This window comes from Hippocampus comes, unplaced genomic scaffold, assembly GCF_001891065.2.
Source record: "Hippocampus comes isolate QL1 unplaced genomic scaffold, H_comes_QL1_v1.1 scaffold68, whole genome shotgun sequence".
Lineage (NCBI taxonomy): Eukaryota > Metazoa > Chordata > Actinopteri > Syngnathiformes > Syngnathidae > Hippocampus > Hippocampus comes.
Window position 1 is genome coordinate 5,867,785 of NW_017805625.1, and position 19,766 is coordinate 5,887,550.

Consider the following 19,766-nt stretch of genomic DNA (forward strand, 5'->3'; position numbering starts at 1 on the left):
TGTAATTATTTACTTTGGAGCCCGATTTTTTACTTATTTTTGGGGGGGAGCTCGAGTTTTACTTTTCTTTTTAAATCTGATTGCATGTACTTTCCCACTGTCTGATTTTGGGGTTATCACCAATGAATGAGTAGCGTTTGAAGTGTGTCGTGTCATGTCATTGTCACTGACTTCCTTTGCATGTGGATGTGTGAAAATGTACGTTGAACCACAAACACCACAAACGGTGGTCTTTACATGCCGGCGCCGCGAACCTTTATGTAACACCCTGGGTTCGGGTTTTAACTCTCGCGAGATTGGAAATGGGAATGTCAAGTGTCAACAACGAGGCGACGACAGCACCGCAGCGTTGGTGCCCGGACGGAGCAGGGAGGGGAGCGACGAGGCTGCTCGAAAGTCGGGTGAGCCCTATTCTGAATCCTCGGATGTGTGAGACGGTTTTAACACTGCAGTGATTTTTCTAGGTGTGTTTCAACGTCATGTCACATTGGAAGACTGCTAACGTTCACTCGTTAACTTGGCCGCAATGGTCCGCGAAAGACGAGCTAACGAGCGTAAGCTAGTTGTTAGCATTTCTTAGCTGGCGTTTTGTCCTGAGCGGACCAACGAAACGAAGTAATGGAAACGTCGGTTCCTATAATCGCTTATTTGGTTCCTGACAGTGCGTTGGACGTGTCCATCGGCTTAGTTTTCACGTTCATAGTAACGTCAATGCTTTCAGAGAAGCGTAATATGTTAGCCTCGGGCCTGTCCCTTACGTAGCCATAGGTTTGGCATTTGATGTGAAACTATCCACCATTTTTAAACCACTGGTTGCTACACTTCACAAATATTAACACTGCACTCTTGTCATTGTACGCTATAAAAGTGTCATGTCAGAGTGGTAATGTCGATAATCTCATCGTCCCCAAGTTGACGCCTCGGCATCCGTAGTTGGAGTGAAAGATGATCTGCCTAGTATTTCAGCAATAATATGAATTGCCGAACGTAGGCACTTTGGTATTCGTTGCATTGTGCCCAGAAAATATATATCTAATGAACATGAGTTCTGTCTACTGCTCGTTTAACTTTAGGTCATTAGCTGAGGTATGTACTGAATCATTATCTTGAAACATTTTCCAGAACTTATGTGAGAGATGGGGGATGACCGCCCATTTGTCTGCACTGCCCCTGGATGTGGGCAGGTAATGTCATCTGCTCTTTTAATGCATTCTTACGGCTTATTTTTAATTCATGTTCATGTTTTAATGTAAACTAATTCACTGCAATTTTATTTTTTACATTTTTCTTTACTGCAGAGATTCACCAACGAAGATCATCTTTCTGTGCATAAACACAAACATGAAATGACATTAAAATTCGGTCCTGCTAGAACAGACTCTGTTATTATAGCAGGTAATAACATTTGGGCCTGTGCTATTCTATGCAGTAAACTATGAAACTTGATATAATAGTTAATTGTGTTATTTTTACTTCAATACCCACAGACCAGACACCCACACCCACACGTTTCCTGAAGAACTGTGAGGAAGTTGGACTATTCAATGACCTGGCCAATTCCTTCGAACAGGACTTTTGTAAAGTACAGGAAGAGGAGCACAGGACAAAAAACACAGTGAGAATTCAAATGAAAATACATCGAATGAATGAGCTGCTAGTTCCCCTAAAATGTCATCATTTTTTGTCATTTTTTTAAAGGGCATTTTCACCAGTTGTTTTTTTCTTTCCTACTAAGGCTTCAGCTTTACAAACACAATGTGTAGCAAAGGATGAAGATGAAGATCCTTTAGAAGTGGATTCTTCTCCTCCCAATAGCCCAGATTCTTCCTCCAGCATGTCAGACATAAGTAAAGATTCAAGGGTGAGAGGCAAAACTCAATAACCACAAACTCTACTTCGATCCGATCCTAAGTAGAAGTTTACTGAGTAAGACTTACAATGGTTATAAGAAGTCTACACAGCGCTGTTAAGGTACCAAGTTTTTGTGATGCAATAAAGAACGAGACCAAGATAAATTATTTCAAAACGATTTCACCATTGATATGACCTATAACCTGTCCAGTTCACGTGGGAAAAAAATGAAATGATGTTGTGCATGATTTAAAGACAACACTGCTCGTCACCCAAAGAACATCGTACCTAATGACAGTGAAGCGTGGTGGTAGCAGCATCATGCTCAGGCCTTTAGTCAAGGTGGAGCGAATTATGAACAGCTCCGTATGTGGGAGTATGACACATTTGGGGATTGAAGAGTGAGCACATATTGCCACATCAAGATGAGTCCCACCCTAAAAGACTGAGTGCTGTAATAAAAGGTAAAGGTGCTGCAACAAACCATGAGTGACTTGTGGGTTTACATATGAAGGCAACTAGTCTATCGTACAGTTTTATCTTTTAATTTTCCCCTTTAATAAGATCAAACAATTATGTTACAGAGGTTATACTTCAAAACTTTGGGAAAAGGTCTCTCTTTTTTTAATCACAAAAAACAGGCCTTTCAACAGGCTGTGTAAGACTTTCTATCAAGTATATTATGAGGACATGGAGAAACTGTTTTTTTTTCCAGCTTGTTGAGATAAACTAAATGCCACTGCTTTATTTGACAACAGGAGATTCTGACAAAGCCAGTGGCAAGTTCTGCCCCAACTCCAACCATTGTGCGTCCAGGTTCTCTGCCTCTCCACATGAGCAATGATCCTCTTCACCCTACGCTACCATCTCCAACGTCTGTCATCACGCAGGCGCCGCCCTCGAACCGACAGCTTAGGTAAACTGATGTTTCTTTGTGTTCAAGACTTGTGGTCGCGTTCCCAAGAACTCTGTGACTGTTGAGGTACACGTACAAAAAAAAATGAACTTATCGCATACATGTGCAGTATTGGGGCAATGAAGCGCCACACTGAAGACCTATCGGGAAAAAAAAATGAAGTGCAAAATTAGGTTATGTAGGGACACATTTATGCCTTACAACACTGAAAGTTGTCCTCTTGAGAGCCACAACTCATTCCTAAATACAGTTATCAAATTGTAGTTAATGTTATGCAAATAGTTATTTGACTTTTTTTAACGTGCTTAATGTTAGGAAGGAATCCAGCTCATTAGTCATGTTCAGTCTATGATTGAGACACTATGTCTTTTGTTGTCCATAGCTCACCAACAAGCTCTTATCCCATCGTAAGGCACTTTGCGAATGGGCAAACAGTCCCTCTGCTGCAAAGTCCTGCGCAGATTACCTCAGTCATTTCTGTAAGTCTTTCTCAATGTAAATATTAATTCATATTCTTTTAATGCTGTGCCTTAATCTGAAGCACCTCACCTTGTTCTTTTTTGCTTTGTGAAGCTGGCGAGGCCCGGGAACTCAGTGCCTAACATTCCTGGGATCCCAGGACCCCCGGTCGGCGGGGCCAGCAGTGATTCATCCTCCCCATCAGGTTATCACCTGCAACCTGAGACCAAGATGGTGAGATGAGTCAAGATGAGCCCACTTCCATAAACTGCATCACGTTAGACCTATTGGCAGCTATTCTTCTGGATAGCTTGGCACTCATTGGAAGTCTCGCTTCCCTGTCTGCAGCGCTTGAAGGCAGCCCTAAGTAATCAAGGCTCAGGAGCACATGATGGTGGTGGTGCCGGGGGGGCAGGATCCTTCCCAGCCATCCCCCAGAAGCAGGAACAGAGCCAGCAGCCTACTCAAAATTCGGATGCACCGTCACCTGCCCAACCACAGGTACTAACATCTTCGAACAATGAGGACCACTCAGCAATTGGAGCTTTTGTATTATGTAGCATAGGTAGATTAGTTAAAAAAGTGGAACCTTTAATTACATTTTGGCTGACCCTGTTCGTGAGCAACTTTGTTAACGGTTCACATTTTTTAGCAAATATTGCTTCGGTTCACAAACTATGCTTCAGTTCCGAAACAGTCACGTCCATGCAGAACGCTCGGCTCTGTTTACTCTCGTGCAGCGTCAACTTTGTTTGCTCTGTGCAACACGTATTTCAGTTATTCTTGTTTTTGTGTGTGGGGAGTGTTTGTGTGTTGGGATGGGGGTGGGGGGGCTTCCAGGAAATGAAAAGTTAAGTGGTTATACAAGAATGAAGCTTAACCATATTGCTGTTGGGGGTGAGGAAAAAAAGGAAATACTGCCTCAGCATGAGAATGATGCTCATGTTTCTGAGCCCGCTATGCATTTTGGTTGTTTGACGAAATCTGCCATCTGTTGGGGGAGCAGCCAGAGCTGTGGTACACGTGGGTCATCCGGCAGGCGGGTGTGCTGTGGCTCGGCAGGAAGCTTCCTCTCCGCTTCTCAATGCGCCGTGTTCAGGCTATGTACTATTTTGACTACGATGGACCCAAAGAAGGGTTCTTGTAGTTTCTAATTATTTCTGGCAATGGATTAAATCAACTTCTGTTCCTTTTGTGGGAAGTTCCGCAGTCTCTGATCGTATTCAGGTTGTGAACCAAGGTTGTACTGCGGATGCTATTAGTTTACACGTCCTGTTGAATTTCTTACCCAAAAGAAAGATTCCAAAGAGGTTGACTCAGTTCTTATGCAGACGATCCTCATCCCCAGGTGTCCCCTGCGCAGCCAACTGGAGGCCGGCGGCGGCGAGCCTCTGAGATGGACCCCGATGAGAGGAGACAGCGTTTTCTCGAAAGGAATCGAGCAGCCGCCTCACGCTGCAGGCAGAAGAGGAAGTTGTGGGTGAATTCTTTGGAGAAGAAGGCGGACGATCTTGCCAGCATGAATGTCTCTTTGACGGTGAGCGTTCAGCCATTGGAGGGTAAATCTGAGCACTTACTTTGAACCATGCGAAAGGAGGGCTGAAAGTATTGAAGCCTCATTTTATATAGATGGCAATTTTCTTTTTATTTCTTTTTTTTTTTTTTAAGTCATTGAAATTTGCCAGGGTTGTTCTCAATCTGACACACCACAGAAAAGAGTTTCTGTGGTGTGTCAGATTTAGATTTTTGCTTTTCAGAGACTTTAAGGGATTTCATGTGTATAAAAAATGTTTTAATGATTTTTTTCATGAGTCATTTAGATCACATTTCCAGAGCTCCATTTTCTATATCAGTGATTCTAAAACCGTGGCGTGCGGTGGCTCTCACTGGTGGTATGCGAAATAGTCATTGCGTATTGATGAAAGCCTGCAGTTGCTTCTTGAGTTTTTGAAAATTTACAATTGTCTGGGAGGTCATGAAGTCAACAGAGTGTGATTTGTCATTGAATAAGGGAGTTGAGGAGTGGCAAGAAAGGAAGCAAGAGGTGACATCGCTGTGAAATACAGAATTTGTTGATAGCTCACTGCTCCTCCTGGTCGTTTGTTCAAGCTAATGCAGCGCGACAGTAACAGTGTACTTAACACTAAAGGATGAGAGCGAGTGTGCGTCTGTGGGAGCACCTTGAAACCCTGCTCGCAGTCAGTTAGAACAAATAATTTCAACTATGTCTTCATTTCATTTTATTTTTGAGTATACACACGTTTGAGTATATTTTGAATACATGAAACTATCATATCTCAAACACTTCGTAACAAAACACACAGCACTTATGGACAAGCAGCTTTTTAGTTGTTTTAAAAAATAAAAACAAAAAAATTATGAAAACATCTGAGGTGATCTGAAACAATCAAAGTCCACTATTGAGTTGTGTGCTGTATTTGTCTTGTGCTACAAGTGTGGCCAAAACAAAAGAAACTTGCCTGATTAATTGAGGGGTTGATGGTAAGAGACTGGTCCACGTCAATCACTTAGTTGGGGAACAACCGTTTACCCTTTTTGCCCAAACTTTCTTTTTTTTTTTTTTTCCAACCAACTGTTAATCTGTCAAAAGGCTTCTCTGAACGTGTGTGCGCGTGCCTGCGTGTGTGTGTGTATTTTCTGTTTCTTCCGTTTCTACTAAATATGACACAATTAAAAAAAAAAGTTTTCAGAGTTACACAAAACTTCTAAAAAATTAACACTACAGTGATATATCAAAGCAGTACATATAGGACAAACAAAGAACGACAAGGCACAGGACAATAATTGCATTGATCTGCCTTTTGGATTTGTTTTCCTGCCAGAACGAAGTAACGCTCCTAAGGAATGAGGTGGCTCAGCTGAAGCAGCTCCTCCTCGCCCACAAAGACTGCCCCGTCACTGTTATGCAGAAGAAAGCTGCTTTCTTAGGTAAGCCTTCTGCAAAACCAAACCATCAGTCATGCGTGTTGTGTCCTGTTGGATCCATCCATCATCTCATCCATCTAATGTGTCCTTACTCGCTCACCTCTCTAAGGGTGAATGTCTCTTTCTCTGCCTTCAGCTGCAGGAGGAGAGGAAGCGTCCCGGGAGATGTCGGCCGAACCCATCGGATCGCCAGCAGCAGTCATCCAGCATGGGCCTTCTCCCTCGGCCCCGCCCTCTAGCCCGGGTCCCACCATCAACGGCATGAGCGTCCGTGCCGCAGAGGCGGTGGCCATGTCTGTCTTGGCCGGCATGGGATCGGGCCAGCCGGGAGGGGTTGTCATGGTGACGCAGTCCCAGTCAACGCCGAGATGATGTGCTGACGCAGGTAGCCAGTATAAACTCGAGTGGCATTTGGGAGGTTGGACTGTTGCCACGTGTTAAACTGAGGGAGTCTCCCTCACTCCCACTACCCCCAGAGTAAGACTCTCTCCTTCCCTCACGGCCAATGATAATCACATAAAGACACGGCATCAGGCCTCCTCTCTTCTCTCTGTGTATGTAAATAGGGAAAACACGATGCGGAGTCTTCGGTCACATCCTGTATTTGAATGACAAGTATGAATGAACCGTGTTCATCAGGCTCTGATCACTTCAGTCCCAAACAAAATTCAGTGCCTGTCTGTGCGTGACCCACAAAGCAGGCTTTGATGCATCTGACTAAATATTTGAGAGCGATCATTCACTGGCCCGATTCGGCAAGCTCCCCCCTTTGTGCTCAAACGATGTACTGATGCAGTGACATGTCTGGCTTGTTGCAGCCTCTTGTGGCTTTCTACCTTGCTTTAGTAGTTAATCTGACCCTTTAATTACCTACCCTGCCCGGCCCCACCACAAAAGGCACTGTCATATTTAGCTGGATTGCTTTTAGCTTTGAATACATTGCCTTGGCACTGATAAGCTTATGTGATGCCCTAAACGTTCATTTCCGTCCTGACCCTGAGCAGCAGTAATTTGCTTCCAATGTCTTTGATAATGGAAGAGACGGCTACTTCAGTCTTCTCTTGTACATCCCAAAGATTATAGATTTATGGGTGTTGCATCATTGCATCCCCTTTTCTTCTTATCCTATGCACCCTTCACTCTGGAACAGAGTCAGTCTGCATTGGGATCAATATTTGTTTCCTAGCCATACTGACAAGTATGTTTTTTTTTTTTGTTTTTTAAGTCCCTATCTCCAGAGTTTCTTCACATCATTCATGAAAATGTTCTTTCACTGCTAAAGTTAACCACAATTTTAAATTGTGTTTTTTGTTTGTTTGTTTTTTCGCTAAATATTTGAATTGACTAAATATTTACATTATTGTACTTTAACCACTTTTCTTCCTGGAAAGTGATGATGATTCACCGCAGTTTCACGTTTACCGGTACTTCTACTCTTAAACAGAGTCTTTTTTCCCACGACCACTTCCAATGAACCTATCTCCCAATACTGCTCACTGCATTAGTTTGGGTTAAGCAACTTGCTGCCACCTGAAACCTTTTTATCACTGCAGTAATTATCCCAATGGATAATATATACCGGTTTTTCTGGTCAAAGCCAGTTGGTGATTTTTTTTTTTTTTTTTTTTTTTTGGCCAGGCAGTTTTTCATTAGGTAGGAAGTGTGCGACGGAATAACGTAGTGCGTGACTAGCAGTTTGCACCACCATCCTTTTTATTATTATTTTAACCAGCCTCCAATAAACATAATACATAATACAAAAAAAAAAAAACTATGACTGCATGGATTGTTCAAAGTTGAGGTGCACCGCTTTTTTTTTGTCACAGCGTCAGTTTATTGATCTGCAATTTAATAGTAATGTAACGTTACAGTCTTAACGGTTAGCTTTAGATGACCTCTAAGAATGAAAAATGAAAACAAGCAGAGATGAAACCATTTCCCCAGGCATTTCAGTTGAAGAACGAGTAGTGCAATATATTTTTCTATTAAGTATCAATGTTTTTGCATTTCGCCCAGCCACTGAGGGGTGTGGTCTAATGCAGTTGACCAGAGAAAATGTGAATATGTGTTTTCGTGAATGAGTGAGCTTGGTGGTTTCTACATGTCTGTGGAGCATTACAGATTCCCTGAGTGCTTTACAACATTTGAAAAGCAATTATGTATTGAGTAGTAGACAAAAGTGGTTGTGCAAGGTGCTTCTTTTGAAATGTTATGTTTTTAATTGGAGATTTTATACTGCATTGTACTTCCAAGACTGTCCTGTTATTTACCCTTGTCACTGTCGCCTTTAAAACAACCTGTCACTCTTTTCAGTTGTTTTTTTTAAGTGCCGGTGTCTGTCTTTTCTTTTCAAACCAGTCTTTTATCTATTTAACAGAGGTTCAACCACATACACATGTCTCCAGAAAATATTTGTTCAGAAGGAGTTTCTCAAATACTCAGGCCTCAAGATGGGAGAACTACTTGTGTATAGTCTGAATTAATTATCTTGGGCAAATAAAATAACTTAATGAAAAAAGATAGACTCATGATCTTGTCTTAACTCCGCTTTAGTCTCCCTGCACTCAAGCCCTCTACATTTTACAAAACCAAATCACAGCTGTATTTATTGTAAATTATGTTTTGTTGGAACATTCTGCAGCTGTTTTATTTGAGCCTACCAATCAAAGTGCCATGACTGATGATAAATGTTAATGTTGGGTTAGGACAGCTGCTTAAATACAAGTAGTTGTAACTTACTGACAGCAAGTATGTGAAACAGTAAAATTATAGCACTGTATTGTGTTATAATACTGTTGTGGAATGTTCATATGTATTTCCTCAGATTTTTGTGCATGGCAGCATGATTTTTTATACAGTATTCATTTTTGCGGGTTCCAAGATAAATATTGTACATGTCATTAAATTGTTGGGAGGAGAAACTTGCCCCTCACCCTACAGAGGACAATAGAGAGATTTTAGTTAAATATTCGTGCTTCTGATAGTATTCAAGACATCATAGAAGGCATTGCTAACAATTAGGTATACACAACTGTTAAAGGGTTAGTTAGCACTTTTGGGGCAGGAAAAAAAAAACAATATAGCCCCCTCTCCCCCCATATTGCTCACGCGACCCTATAATGACGTCACCAACCTGTGATTGCATAGTCCAATCGGGCGAGTCGTCTCAACGGCACTTGCTATGTGACAAATCCACCAGTAGGGAGCGCTGCGCGGCCGTACCACCGTTGACTGTTTTGCTTGGTCACGTGACCGCCGACGTCGACTTGTTCCCCAGCTCCCTCAGTAGTCATGGCGGTGTCCGGGAGTCTCGGGGATGGAGTAACCACCGCCGCGGCAGCCTTTTGAGTCCTTCTCGTTACATTCATGCGGGACTGTATCCTCCGTCGGCTGAGATATCACAAACACACCGCAGGCTGCTCGAGCTTCCCGCCATGGCCGACCGCGGCGTCGAGTTGTCGGCTCTGCCAAAAGAGGTCAGGGACCAGCTGGCGGAGTTGGACCTGGAGCTGTCCGAAGGTAAGACGGCTTTACCAAGAGGTGGATGTGCAGCAGGTGTAGTGTTGCCCTTGGATCTGGACACGACTGCGAATCCTCCTCGGAGACTTACTGACCTCTTTTTTTTTTCTTGTTTCTTTTTTTTTTTTTAAAGCATTACCTTTTGTAACATTCGCTTATTAATATCGTTTCCTGTATGCCAATATTCATGGTAGACAGGTAATTATTTCTTCTTTGCAACATGATTTCCATGTCTATGTTTCATCACACATGAGCATTCATACACTTGTCAGTGAAAATGGGTCAAGTGAGTTAACCTGGGGGGCCTTGTGTGTTTACAGCGCGTATCTATATGCTGTATGCATCTTCAGACATGATGTTGTATGCACATCACAGCTCTTTTTTCCCCCCCGAATGTACAGCAGAGGGTTACTTGTTGTGTGAGTGCAAGAAAACAAAATGGAATATGGTGGTGGTGGTGATGACTGTTATGCAAGTCAGTGAATCACAGTGCAGCAGCCTGATTGGTGCTGTGCAGCTCTCAGGTGCCCGAGGGTGGATGAGTAATGTCATGTTTGGCATGGAGAGCCCAACACTGGGGCCCACTGGTGGTGTGCTGAAAGAGAGATTGTGGTCCTAGCTCATTATTGCATCATATACGTACAAATGTATTTTTAAGACGGCCCATTAGATAGTTAGATTTGTCCACTGGATGCAAGTGGTACTAAAACAGCAATTCAATCTACAGGCATCAGCTGTAAATAAATCTTCACTGACATTTTTTTGCTTGCGTCACGTCAGACCGTTTCTGTGCCTGTCAATGATGAGACTCACTGGAGCACTCCATCCACTCACTGGTTCAGTATTTTTGTTCTACAGCAAGAAAGTTGTGACACTGGACGCAAGGTGGGTGAAGTGTTTTGCCCACAAAATGACAATCTCGGACAGAGCGGGATTTGGGTGGCCAACCCTTTGGTTAGTGGACGACTTGTTCTACCTCCCGAGCCACGGGCTGCCTCTTGCAGTAAGATTTTAGATACTTAGGGGGCGTCCATTTTCAACCACACCTCAAAATGTAAAGAAAATCTGAGGAATAAAGGGAAAAGTCTTGATTTTTTTTTCATCTTCCTTCACATCCAAGCAGATGTGTGAAGAAATCCGAACTTGTCAGAATGAATCCCAGTTTATGTCCGTTTCAGTCTTTTCACTCGGGAGTGTGAGTAGTAAGGTGACTCCCCAAGTGGGGCTGTCCCAGGTCTCAGAGGATGACGCCTGTGTCTTTGCTTGCAACTTTACACCAAAGGCGCTGCGATGTCCAGATGCCCTCGCTATGCTGCCACATGTTCCCCAACCGTCAAATGCGTTGGCCGTCTGGACCAGTGGTGTGCTCTGCTGAGGACGGGCCGAGCAGCATCTGGCGTTCCAATAGTTCGAGAGCTCTCTCATGGATATCTTTTTTTCGGCAACAATCTTCCCATTGTTGTTTGAAGCGGGACGCACTCAGTAATAAGCAGAGGAAAATATGCATCACAGAAATGGTTGTTTTCAGTAGTTTGCGTGCGTGTGTGCGTGCGTGTGTATTAGCATGTGCTCGTGTGTGTGTGTGTGCGTGAGAGTGTGTGAGGGGAAACACCGCCCACTTGAGCGTCTTGGACTGCAAGGACACAAAGAAATCCATTGAGGGGATCAAAGACTTTGTGATTGAGTCGGACTGGAATTTCGAGCTGTGCGCGCAAGCTGCTCAACTTGGTAGCGTGCAGCCCTTATGGCATCTGTGCACTTGATTGTTTAGATATTAAGACTCAGAACTCTGCTGAAACTTTTCTCAAAGCATGATGAGAAGTCCTCTTGACAGTGCAGTGGTTGACTTGGCTGATATCTGTGCAGGGAGTGTCGACAGGAGAACTTTGGAAATGCATAACTTCATTTAAATCTATTTATTTTCAAATCTGTTAGGGGTGTCTAACACTTCTTTATTCGGATGCGGGTTGCCACTCGGTGTAGAAAGAAAAACAAAGGTTTACTCATACGCAGTGGGATGCATCTTTAACTCTTCATCACCCCTGAACCTTTTTTTTTCCCCATCCAATAAAATAAGAACAATCTCTTAATCCAGCATCCGTTGCTGCAGTACATACACAGACGCTACATGTTAGCATGCTAACATTTCAAGCTGTGGCGGATAGGCTATCCTTCCCCGTTAGCAGCCTGTTCCATAGTGAAAGAGGGGGTGGAGAAACGAGAGATTACGGTCCTGGCTGCGTCCCTTAATCTAGGTCACAGAGCGTCAGGGGGCAACAAGCCTTGCCACACTGGGCCAGGATGTGACGGATCTCTCGACCACCATGAGACCACCAAGGCCTCGTCTATATCTGCTCTTCTCTTTGACCTTTACTTGACTTTCCTCCAAAGTGGTCCTGAAGGTTACCATTGTACATATTTCCCGTTGTCAACAAATCCCAGGAGAAAAATCACTTCTTTCCGTTCTCCACAATGGTGTGCTTGTTGGGGACTATTTTGGTTTGGATTTGACATTTTTGACTGCAAACTTATTCATTCAGGAAAAAAAAAATCAAGTTTTTTTTTTCCATCTCAAACCACCAAAGAAAGCCTGTTCCTCTTATTCCAATGATGTGTTGACAATTAAATATTGACTATTTTAACCAAACAAAACAAAGCGGAATGCTCAGAGCTTCACATAGAAATGCACAAGCCAAACAGTAAAAAAAAAAAAAAAAAAAAAAAAAAGAAAAAGAAAAACTTGTTGGCATGTGAGCCGTCAGTACAGAAGCTAAAAACATTGCCTCTGATGTATTGACACGCACAATTTTCAACTCATTCGGAAAGTATTCAGTCTCACTTTTCCCACATAAATGTATTTACACAACACACCATATTGACAGCATGAACGTTTGATGACCGAGGGGGTGGTGGGGGGGGTGACACCTTTTAATATCAGGCTGCAATTTGTAATTTTAATAAGTCTGTAACAAAACAAAATGTAAAAAAAATGAAGTGTATTTTCCAGATGCATTGTTTGCAAAAAGTGAAATCTGCTTCAAGTAGCAAATACCCAAAGTAACCTTATTCACAATACAACAATGTTAACTCAATGTTTGATTCGACATAAATGATCTGACATATATGTTCTGCTGGAACAATCAAAGAAACAAAAAAAAAAATGGAACCATTCCGCTGACCGACGCTTACAGACCACTGACTTCGAACACTGCCTGTGAATTTAGTAATTGTTCTGTCGTGGCGACCGTTTTGTCTTGGGAACAGATTAAGTCGATTTAATTTTTTTCCTTCGGGATTTGAATCGACGAGCCGTGTCCAGCCCTCATACATACCGCAATGGAGACTCATGAGTGGGCCGAATTGTTGTAATGACGAAATGTGTCATCCAGAGCCGCAGCAGTGCTCTTTTACATGTTCGAGGTCATAAGATCGTGAAATCTATCCTCTTGCTTCCTTTCAGTAGATTGTTGACTGATAGGATGGAAAATAATAACCTTTTGGAGGGGTGGGGGGGAGTTTATCAGAACCACAGGCACGAAGCTAATATAGCCTATCCATTTAAAAGCTCATTAGGTGCTGCGCAGGAGCTGTTCCTATGATCTCTGTGACGCTCGAGGCCACCAGGCGGACCTCTGCTGCTCGCCGTATGTCACACAGGCACGTACTGGTTTTGGGAAATGAATGCAGGGTGTTACCTAACATCTTAACTGTCTATTTTCGCCTTACTTAAATGCGGACAGCCACACATAAAAACAGTACCAACAGGCTCTATGGAGAATGCATGGAGGCTTTGTGGACAAGATAGACTGAATAATTTAAACGAACGCTCCACACAAACGCACACTGTCAGCCGGGTCACTGAAATTTCTTGCTTTCAACTCCACGGTGAACTGAGGGAGCCTTAGCAACCTCACAGTTGGACCTCCTCATTTTACTGCTCCCTTTTGTGGCTCATCACATCGCTGACTCATCTCGTCTTCGACGCTATAAATGGCGAAATACCACAACTCCCGCATCCCAACATACGGATACAACATACGAGCGCGGCGTATCAAAACTTCACACTGAAACTAATAATCAGTCTGATTGTGTTCATGACAGCAGAGCGTTATTTCATTTGTCAAGGAACAACTCTTGGTGCACATATTTTACTGGAGCGTGTTCAGTGGCTCATGTGTGGGGGCAGCATATTATCTGCAGTCTTTTTTAGGACAAATCCCTTCAATGAGCGTGTGCATCATTGTAGAGCCATGCAGGCCTACATGTCAGCACCACATTGTGCCTGTCACTATGGACCCCCGTGCCCAGCCCCCAGCCTCGCTCTTACATATACGTTTCGAAATTCCTATAAGCCGTCACTGAATTAGAGCAGCTGTATGTCGGATGCACAGCAACCGGAGGCTTTGCTAGGCTATTAACAAGTAACGGCGGATATTTTCAATCTCGGCCCACATTTTGAGGTTGTGTATCCATTTTTAACTCTCCATCTCATAATCCCAAAATGTATATGTGAACACATTTTCATCAACAGATCGGCCATATTGACACCTGCTTTTGAACAGTTCAATTGTCAACACAGAAACTGCACAGATGAACTTGGCTAGCCACTAGAATGGCTCAAGTGTCCATGACAAACAATAGGAAAGTGGAAGGGCAGCATTTTACATTAGCACCATTTCTTTTGTTGCGCCACTGCTTTCACACTATCTAAATAGGTTGCTTTAAGTGTCATTTGACATGTTTTGTTTTTTGTCATTTTTGCAAATGAATGCCATGGCTTGCGTGGAATCCCCACTTGAAAATATATAGCTGCGTACAGCGTGTTGATGTGTGTGAAGTGTAGTGTGTCCGGTGTGTCAACCACACCTCTTGTCTCTCCTTGCACAGAGGAGTTGAAGTGGAGTCACGTCTAATTTTCCATTAACTCCCAACACTCCTTTCCTGCTCCCCCAAGGCCCTTTGCATGAGAGTGTGTGTGTGTGTGTGTGTGTGTGTGTGTGTGTGTGTGTGTGTGTGTGTGTGTGTGACTATGCATGGGTGTCAACGTTCCTATCCTGAGTTGACTTAAAGTCTAGCGTGCTGACTGAAACGCGAGTCACAGTGTTACCTGGATTAACCACACCCACACCCACACCCTCACACTCACTCCCGTCCATCTTGCTCAAGTGTAGTCGTTGCTTTTATAAAGCGTTCATTTTCCTCTTTTAATTCCCCACAGCCACCATGTGGACTCGTTTTTATACACTTGATACAAAACAACCACATCCGCTCAACTATCTTGACGTTGCCTTGGCCACCTACGACGCCATCCGACAACAATTCTCTGAGGTCTCGCCGGTCGTGCGCCATCTTGCCAGCGATGTTAAAAGTGCGGTGAAAAATCGCTGGAATTCGTCAATTTGTGCCATCATCCAGTGTCGATTTACCCCACACGATTATAGTATCCAGCAATGAAGGTAAAAGTATAGTTAAAAAGGAAAAGGCATTGATCGTCATCATTCTCCGACGTCTTCGCACTCCGGCGATTCCAGAAGCAGGCCGCCCCCCGACGCGGACCTACAGCTGTCGGGCCAGGTGACCGCGAGAGAGTTGATCAATTATCATTGATCTTTTTACCGCACTCTGCACATTTGTTTTTGTATCACGTTAAATCATTTCATTCGGAAAAGCTTAGAGAAGATATTAAGGCCATAAAATGTCAATTTGTGAAATATTCTGTCAGATTTTAAACTGCAAAAAAAAACCCCAAAAAAACATAACCTGCAAAAAAGTAACCTCACAGGAATCGTATTTCTCAAAGGCTTGAATAAAACTGTATAACGCTAAATGTGAAATGATCATTGAAACGCTTCATCATACAAAATGAATATGCAGGACTTGTGCTACTTCTGGCAGGGCCACCACCCAAATAGGCTTAATGTAAAACTCTAAATGATTATTCGGAATTATACACTTGCTTTGAGTTCCGAAATGTGACACACAGATGTACACACGATTTGTTCAGGAGACAGAAAGCAGGAAAAAAAACAAAACAAAACACGATTTTAGGAGAGTGAATGCAGCCAAGATGAAAACAAACCATTATTTGCACTCCCTGTTGAGTTTTTGGGTTTGTTCACCAGCTTTCAAGTAATATTCTTCAAACTATTAGGTTCGAAGTCAAGGCAAGCTATTCACTCACGAGGGGAAAAAAAACAGCTCTTAAATGTGGCGCTTAAAAATATGAAACATTGTTGAATTTTGAAAAGTATTTTGGCTCTCTGGACCATGACAATTGGCTGTTTTCTTTCATAATGCATTCAGTGTGTGTGTGTGTGGGGGGGGGCAATATTTTGAGTGTGTGACGTTGCTGGTGAGGAAAGGTCACTGGCAGTATTAAGTAGTACTCAATGTTGTTTATCTTGGTTTTAAAAAGTTCCTCTTTAAGGGGAGGTGAGCTTTGTTTGACGCAGTCACAGCAGGGAGCACCATGTTACCTTCTGCTTCCTTAAAATTCAGTCTGTTGCTTTATTTTTTTTTTAACCACAATCAAAGTCAGACAAGCTGTTCGTGGACACAAATATGTGTTTGTTTTTCTTGTATGCTGCCTCAGAGCATCTCTTCATCAAAAGGAAGGCTCTGTTTTCGATGAAATAACAGCTGTAAAATTCAGGCATGCGTTCAGATCTGTTTCATTGTGCAGGTGTCCGATGCGATTTAATCATGTTGCAGAGAACGTAAGCAAGCGGGTGCGTGATGAAGGAAAAACAAGAAAAGGGTGGGGGAATCATGGTCAGCAGTTAATTACAATTCAGACTGAGTGCCTGCAGGGTGGAGGGAAAGAGAGTGGCTGCAATTCAAATCATCTCAGCTGGGCAAAAAGTGAGCCTTGGGAAACTGCGCTGCTTTCAGGCTTCTCTCTTTTCGGTTGTTAAAAATTAAACAGAGTCGTACTCAGTATTGCGGTTGGGATGAATGCACGCTATAGCTTGGAAACATTTGATTGTCAAGTGGAGAGCGGATGCACCCGGTCATCGGGGGAATTTGGGTTTAACAAGATGGGGCCTCGTCACCCCAGCAGAGAAGCGCGTTGCCTCCCAAGTAGACACAAATTGATTCTTTTATTATATCGTTCAGCGAGTTTGTTTGTTTGTTTGTTTTTTTTTTTTTTTTTTGGCTAGGACATTCTCATTCACCCGGGTAGAGGGAATCTTCAAGATCGAAGGGTTCGCTTGTGGAACAACTTTTGAGAAAATGGGTTTCTTGAAAGAGACATGTCATTCAGTGAGCGAGAAGAGGTGAGAGTTGTGCAGGGTAACTCGAGTGTACGGCGGCTGGCTGCTTGCTTTTAGTGGCGGAAGCAGAATCCAGACTGTGGAAAAAATGTGAGCGACCTTCACCATATGAAGGCAGAAGTTCATGCGCTATACTCGGTGTATGTGGCACATGGACAAACTCAACGCCCCCCCCCGCCCCCCGCCCCTCCCCGCCACGGCATCATCAACTTCACAAAGCAATTAAATAAGTGCTGTATCAAAAGCTAATGCTGTTAGAAACCTTAATCTGCATCCAGCAAAACTCAGTGCAGCTCTGCTTACCTTGCAGGGTGTTGACCACCACCTGGATACAGACCATGTTCAACCTCACGGTGTTTATTAGCCATTCTCAGCGATTGGTTTGACCCAACCAGGATACCATAATGGAAGGGGCATACTCAACAGATGAATTTCAAATCATCCAGATGGAAGAGTGATTACGTCCAGATTCATTTAATGCTCGTCCAGCCTCCCCCCGCACCCCCACAAAGACGCCATCTCTCGCTCTCCTTCTGCAGTGAAACTGCCTGTTCACATGAGCTAAAAATAAATCATGTGACTGAGCAAGGCCAACCATTCTGTTCATGCATTACTTATGGTGCCGTTTACTTTTCTCTCTCGGCCCTTTTTTTTTTTAAAACCTTGTTTTGGTTTAATTGTGTCAATAAGGGGAAATATACGGCAGTTATATTGTTTTATTCCCTCAAATATTGGCAGTCTCAACCCCCGCTATATTCTGAATGACAGCGCAATAAAAATAGCGAGATGGGATGGTGTAACCTTCAAAAATGTGACATGACTCCGACCGTTATAACAGTTGAAACAGATTAAATTGTTCCAGAACCTCCATGTTGTGATTAGAAAGGTTGAGTAACACCGCGGTCCCCAAAAAAAAAAAAAAATCCAACTTGTTCATCTTGATTGGCATCACCTGAGCTTGTGTGTCAAGTTCACGTCATGTTAAAACATGCCATGAGACATTCATTGCAGTGTATTGAGACAGCAATACAGTTACTGCTGTGATGGTAAAATTCAGTCAAACACACACAAACAGCTGTGTGTATTTAAGAATGATTTTTTGATGATAAATACTGTCAATAATCATTATTACTAACTTGAGCCATAAAAATAGTTTTCATTGCAAAGAACAGGCAATTGTCACACAAGTGTGAAAATAAATTAAACCGTCATCCAAAACGAAAAGAGAAAAAGCACTTGTGACGGCGTTTAGAAATAAATATTACAAAAGCGAGCCTTGACATGTATACATTTAAATCTTGAGCATTTTTTTTTTTTTGCAGGTGAATCCCAGGGAAGTACAAACCATGGGTACAAAAGTACCCCCAATGTGACAAAATATTGCCTGTCTTAAAATTTAAAGACTCCTCATGACCCAATGAAAACTTATCACGAATTCACACTATCCTTGACCCATTCCCCCATGAATGCAGTGAACATAACATTTCCAAATGGAGTGGGAGTTAAATCTTTTCTGATACTTCCTGCCCAGATAATTTGGTATTGTTTCTCACAGATTGCTGTCATTTTGTTTTTAGCATAGTCCTACTCGAGAAGTTGTGTTTACAGCCTAGAATTTTTTTTCAAAGTGATTCCAACCTTTCCTGCTTTCAAAGCCTGCTTTCCGTCTCATGGCTCGCTTTGGTCACCTGCATCTCTCTCGTGTCCTCGTGATTTCATCTCAGTTTCTCGCCTTTCTCATCCACTGCTTCTCAGGGTACCTCTGAATCATCCTGATTTTTACCCACTCTGTACATTTCCAAATTTAGGGCTGCTTTGTTTCCCCAGGTCGCATTAAAATGCACACTTTCTGAGGCGCAACTTTGACACCATCTCCGGAGGTTTCAGTATTTGTTTTGTTTTTTTGTTTTTAAATGTGTGTCAGCTGCATCCACTATAAAATGAGTTGTAATAAACGTTGCTGATGAAAGATTTTCTTGTCCAGGTGACATTACACAGAAGGGCTATGAGAAGAAAAGGACCAAACTCCTGGCTCCATACATCATCCACACCCCAGGTGAATGGCTTTATTTTATTAGTCAGCTTTATATGTGGACATTAAAAAAAAAAATTAAAAAGCGTTTCAATCAAACGGCTGTCAACACGAATCATCCAATAGGCACGGCATTGATGACTGCTGCCCTCTAGTGACATCACATATCTACCTACCACTGGGGAAGGCTTCCATAGAGTTATGGTTTATGATCATTCATAACCACAGCAGAAACTGCCATTTGAGAACATTATGAGGGAAAATTCAAAAAAGTTAGAAGCTAAAACTGAATATTGACTTGGTCTACTCGATTGCAGCTGTGTAACAGCTTCCACTCTTCACAGAAGAACACGTCTGTAGGAATTTTTGTCCACTGGTGCAGAAGAACATTTCTGAGGTTACTGGTGCTGGACAAGAAGTCCTGGCTTGCAATCTTCATTCACCACAAAATCATTTAATGAGGTTGAGGCCAGGGCTCATAACTTCTTCAACACCAAAACTATCTAAGTACTGTCACGTCCGCACATAAAAAAGGGCTTTTGCCAATATGTTCCGACAAAGTTGCAACATACATTTTTCCATTGTACTCATTACAAGGTGAAAAGTTCAAAACATTTTTACGCCAAAGTATTGCATGGTGAAGTTGCGGCTAGCTGGTCTGCCTCGGCGTCAAAGAGGTTCCTATATTACATTACTATAGGAAATGGATTGATAAGCCAAAGCATTAACTGACTAATGAAATATTAATTGATAGATTAACTTGAATTGT

The 19,766-nt window shown here is 42.7% G+C and overlaps 2 protein-coding genes across 5 annotated transcripts in view; both read left to right on the forward strand.

Moving 5' to 3' along the window:
• The first annotated feature begins 234 nt into the window (after window positions 1-234).
• On the forward strand, window positions 235-7,390 carry atf7b (activating transcription factor 7b). Of its 2 annotated transcripts, none has more exons than XM_019880745.1 (12): window positions 235-401; window positions 1,123-1,184; window positions 1,299-1,395; window positions 1,488-1,615; window positions 1,736-1,861; window positions 2,610-2,767; window positions 3,150-3,246; window positions 3,341-3,460; window positions 3,575-3,727; window positions 4,575-4,763; window positions 6,070-6,175; window positions 6,309-7,390. In XM_019880745.1, the coding sequence occupies exons 2-12, from the start codon at window positions 1,137-1,139 to the stop codon at window positions 6,542-6,544; spliced, it is 1,458 nt and encodes a 485-aa protein (XP_019736304.1). In that variant the 5' UTR covers window positions 235-401; window positions 1,123-1,136; the 3' UTR covers window positions 6,545-7,390. The 2 variants fall into 2 exon arrangements, with proteins under 2 accessions (XP_019736304.1, XP_019736305.1); XM_019880746.1 differs by having other exon boundaries at window positions 6,282-6,425.
• Window positions 7,391-9,394: 2,004 nt separating this feature from the next.
• Window positions 9,395-19,766, forward strand: part of dip2bb (disco-interacting protein 2 homolog Bb) — a 30,324-nt gene continuing 19,952 nt past the window's right edge. For 2 of the 3 annotated variants that reach the window (XM_019880739.1, XM_019880740.1), the window contains exons 1-2: window positions 9,395-9,691; window positions 18,950-19,021. In XM_019880739.1, coding sequence (XP_019736298.1) covers window positions 9,607-9,691; window positions 18,950-19,021 — 157 coding nt within the window. In that variant the 5' untranslated portion in view covers window positions 9,395-9,606. The remainder of the gene's footprint in view (window positions 9,692-18,949; window positions 19,022-19,766) is intronic. The other variant, XM_019880741.1, reaches the window with a different exon arrangement.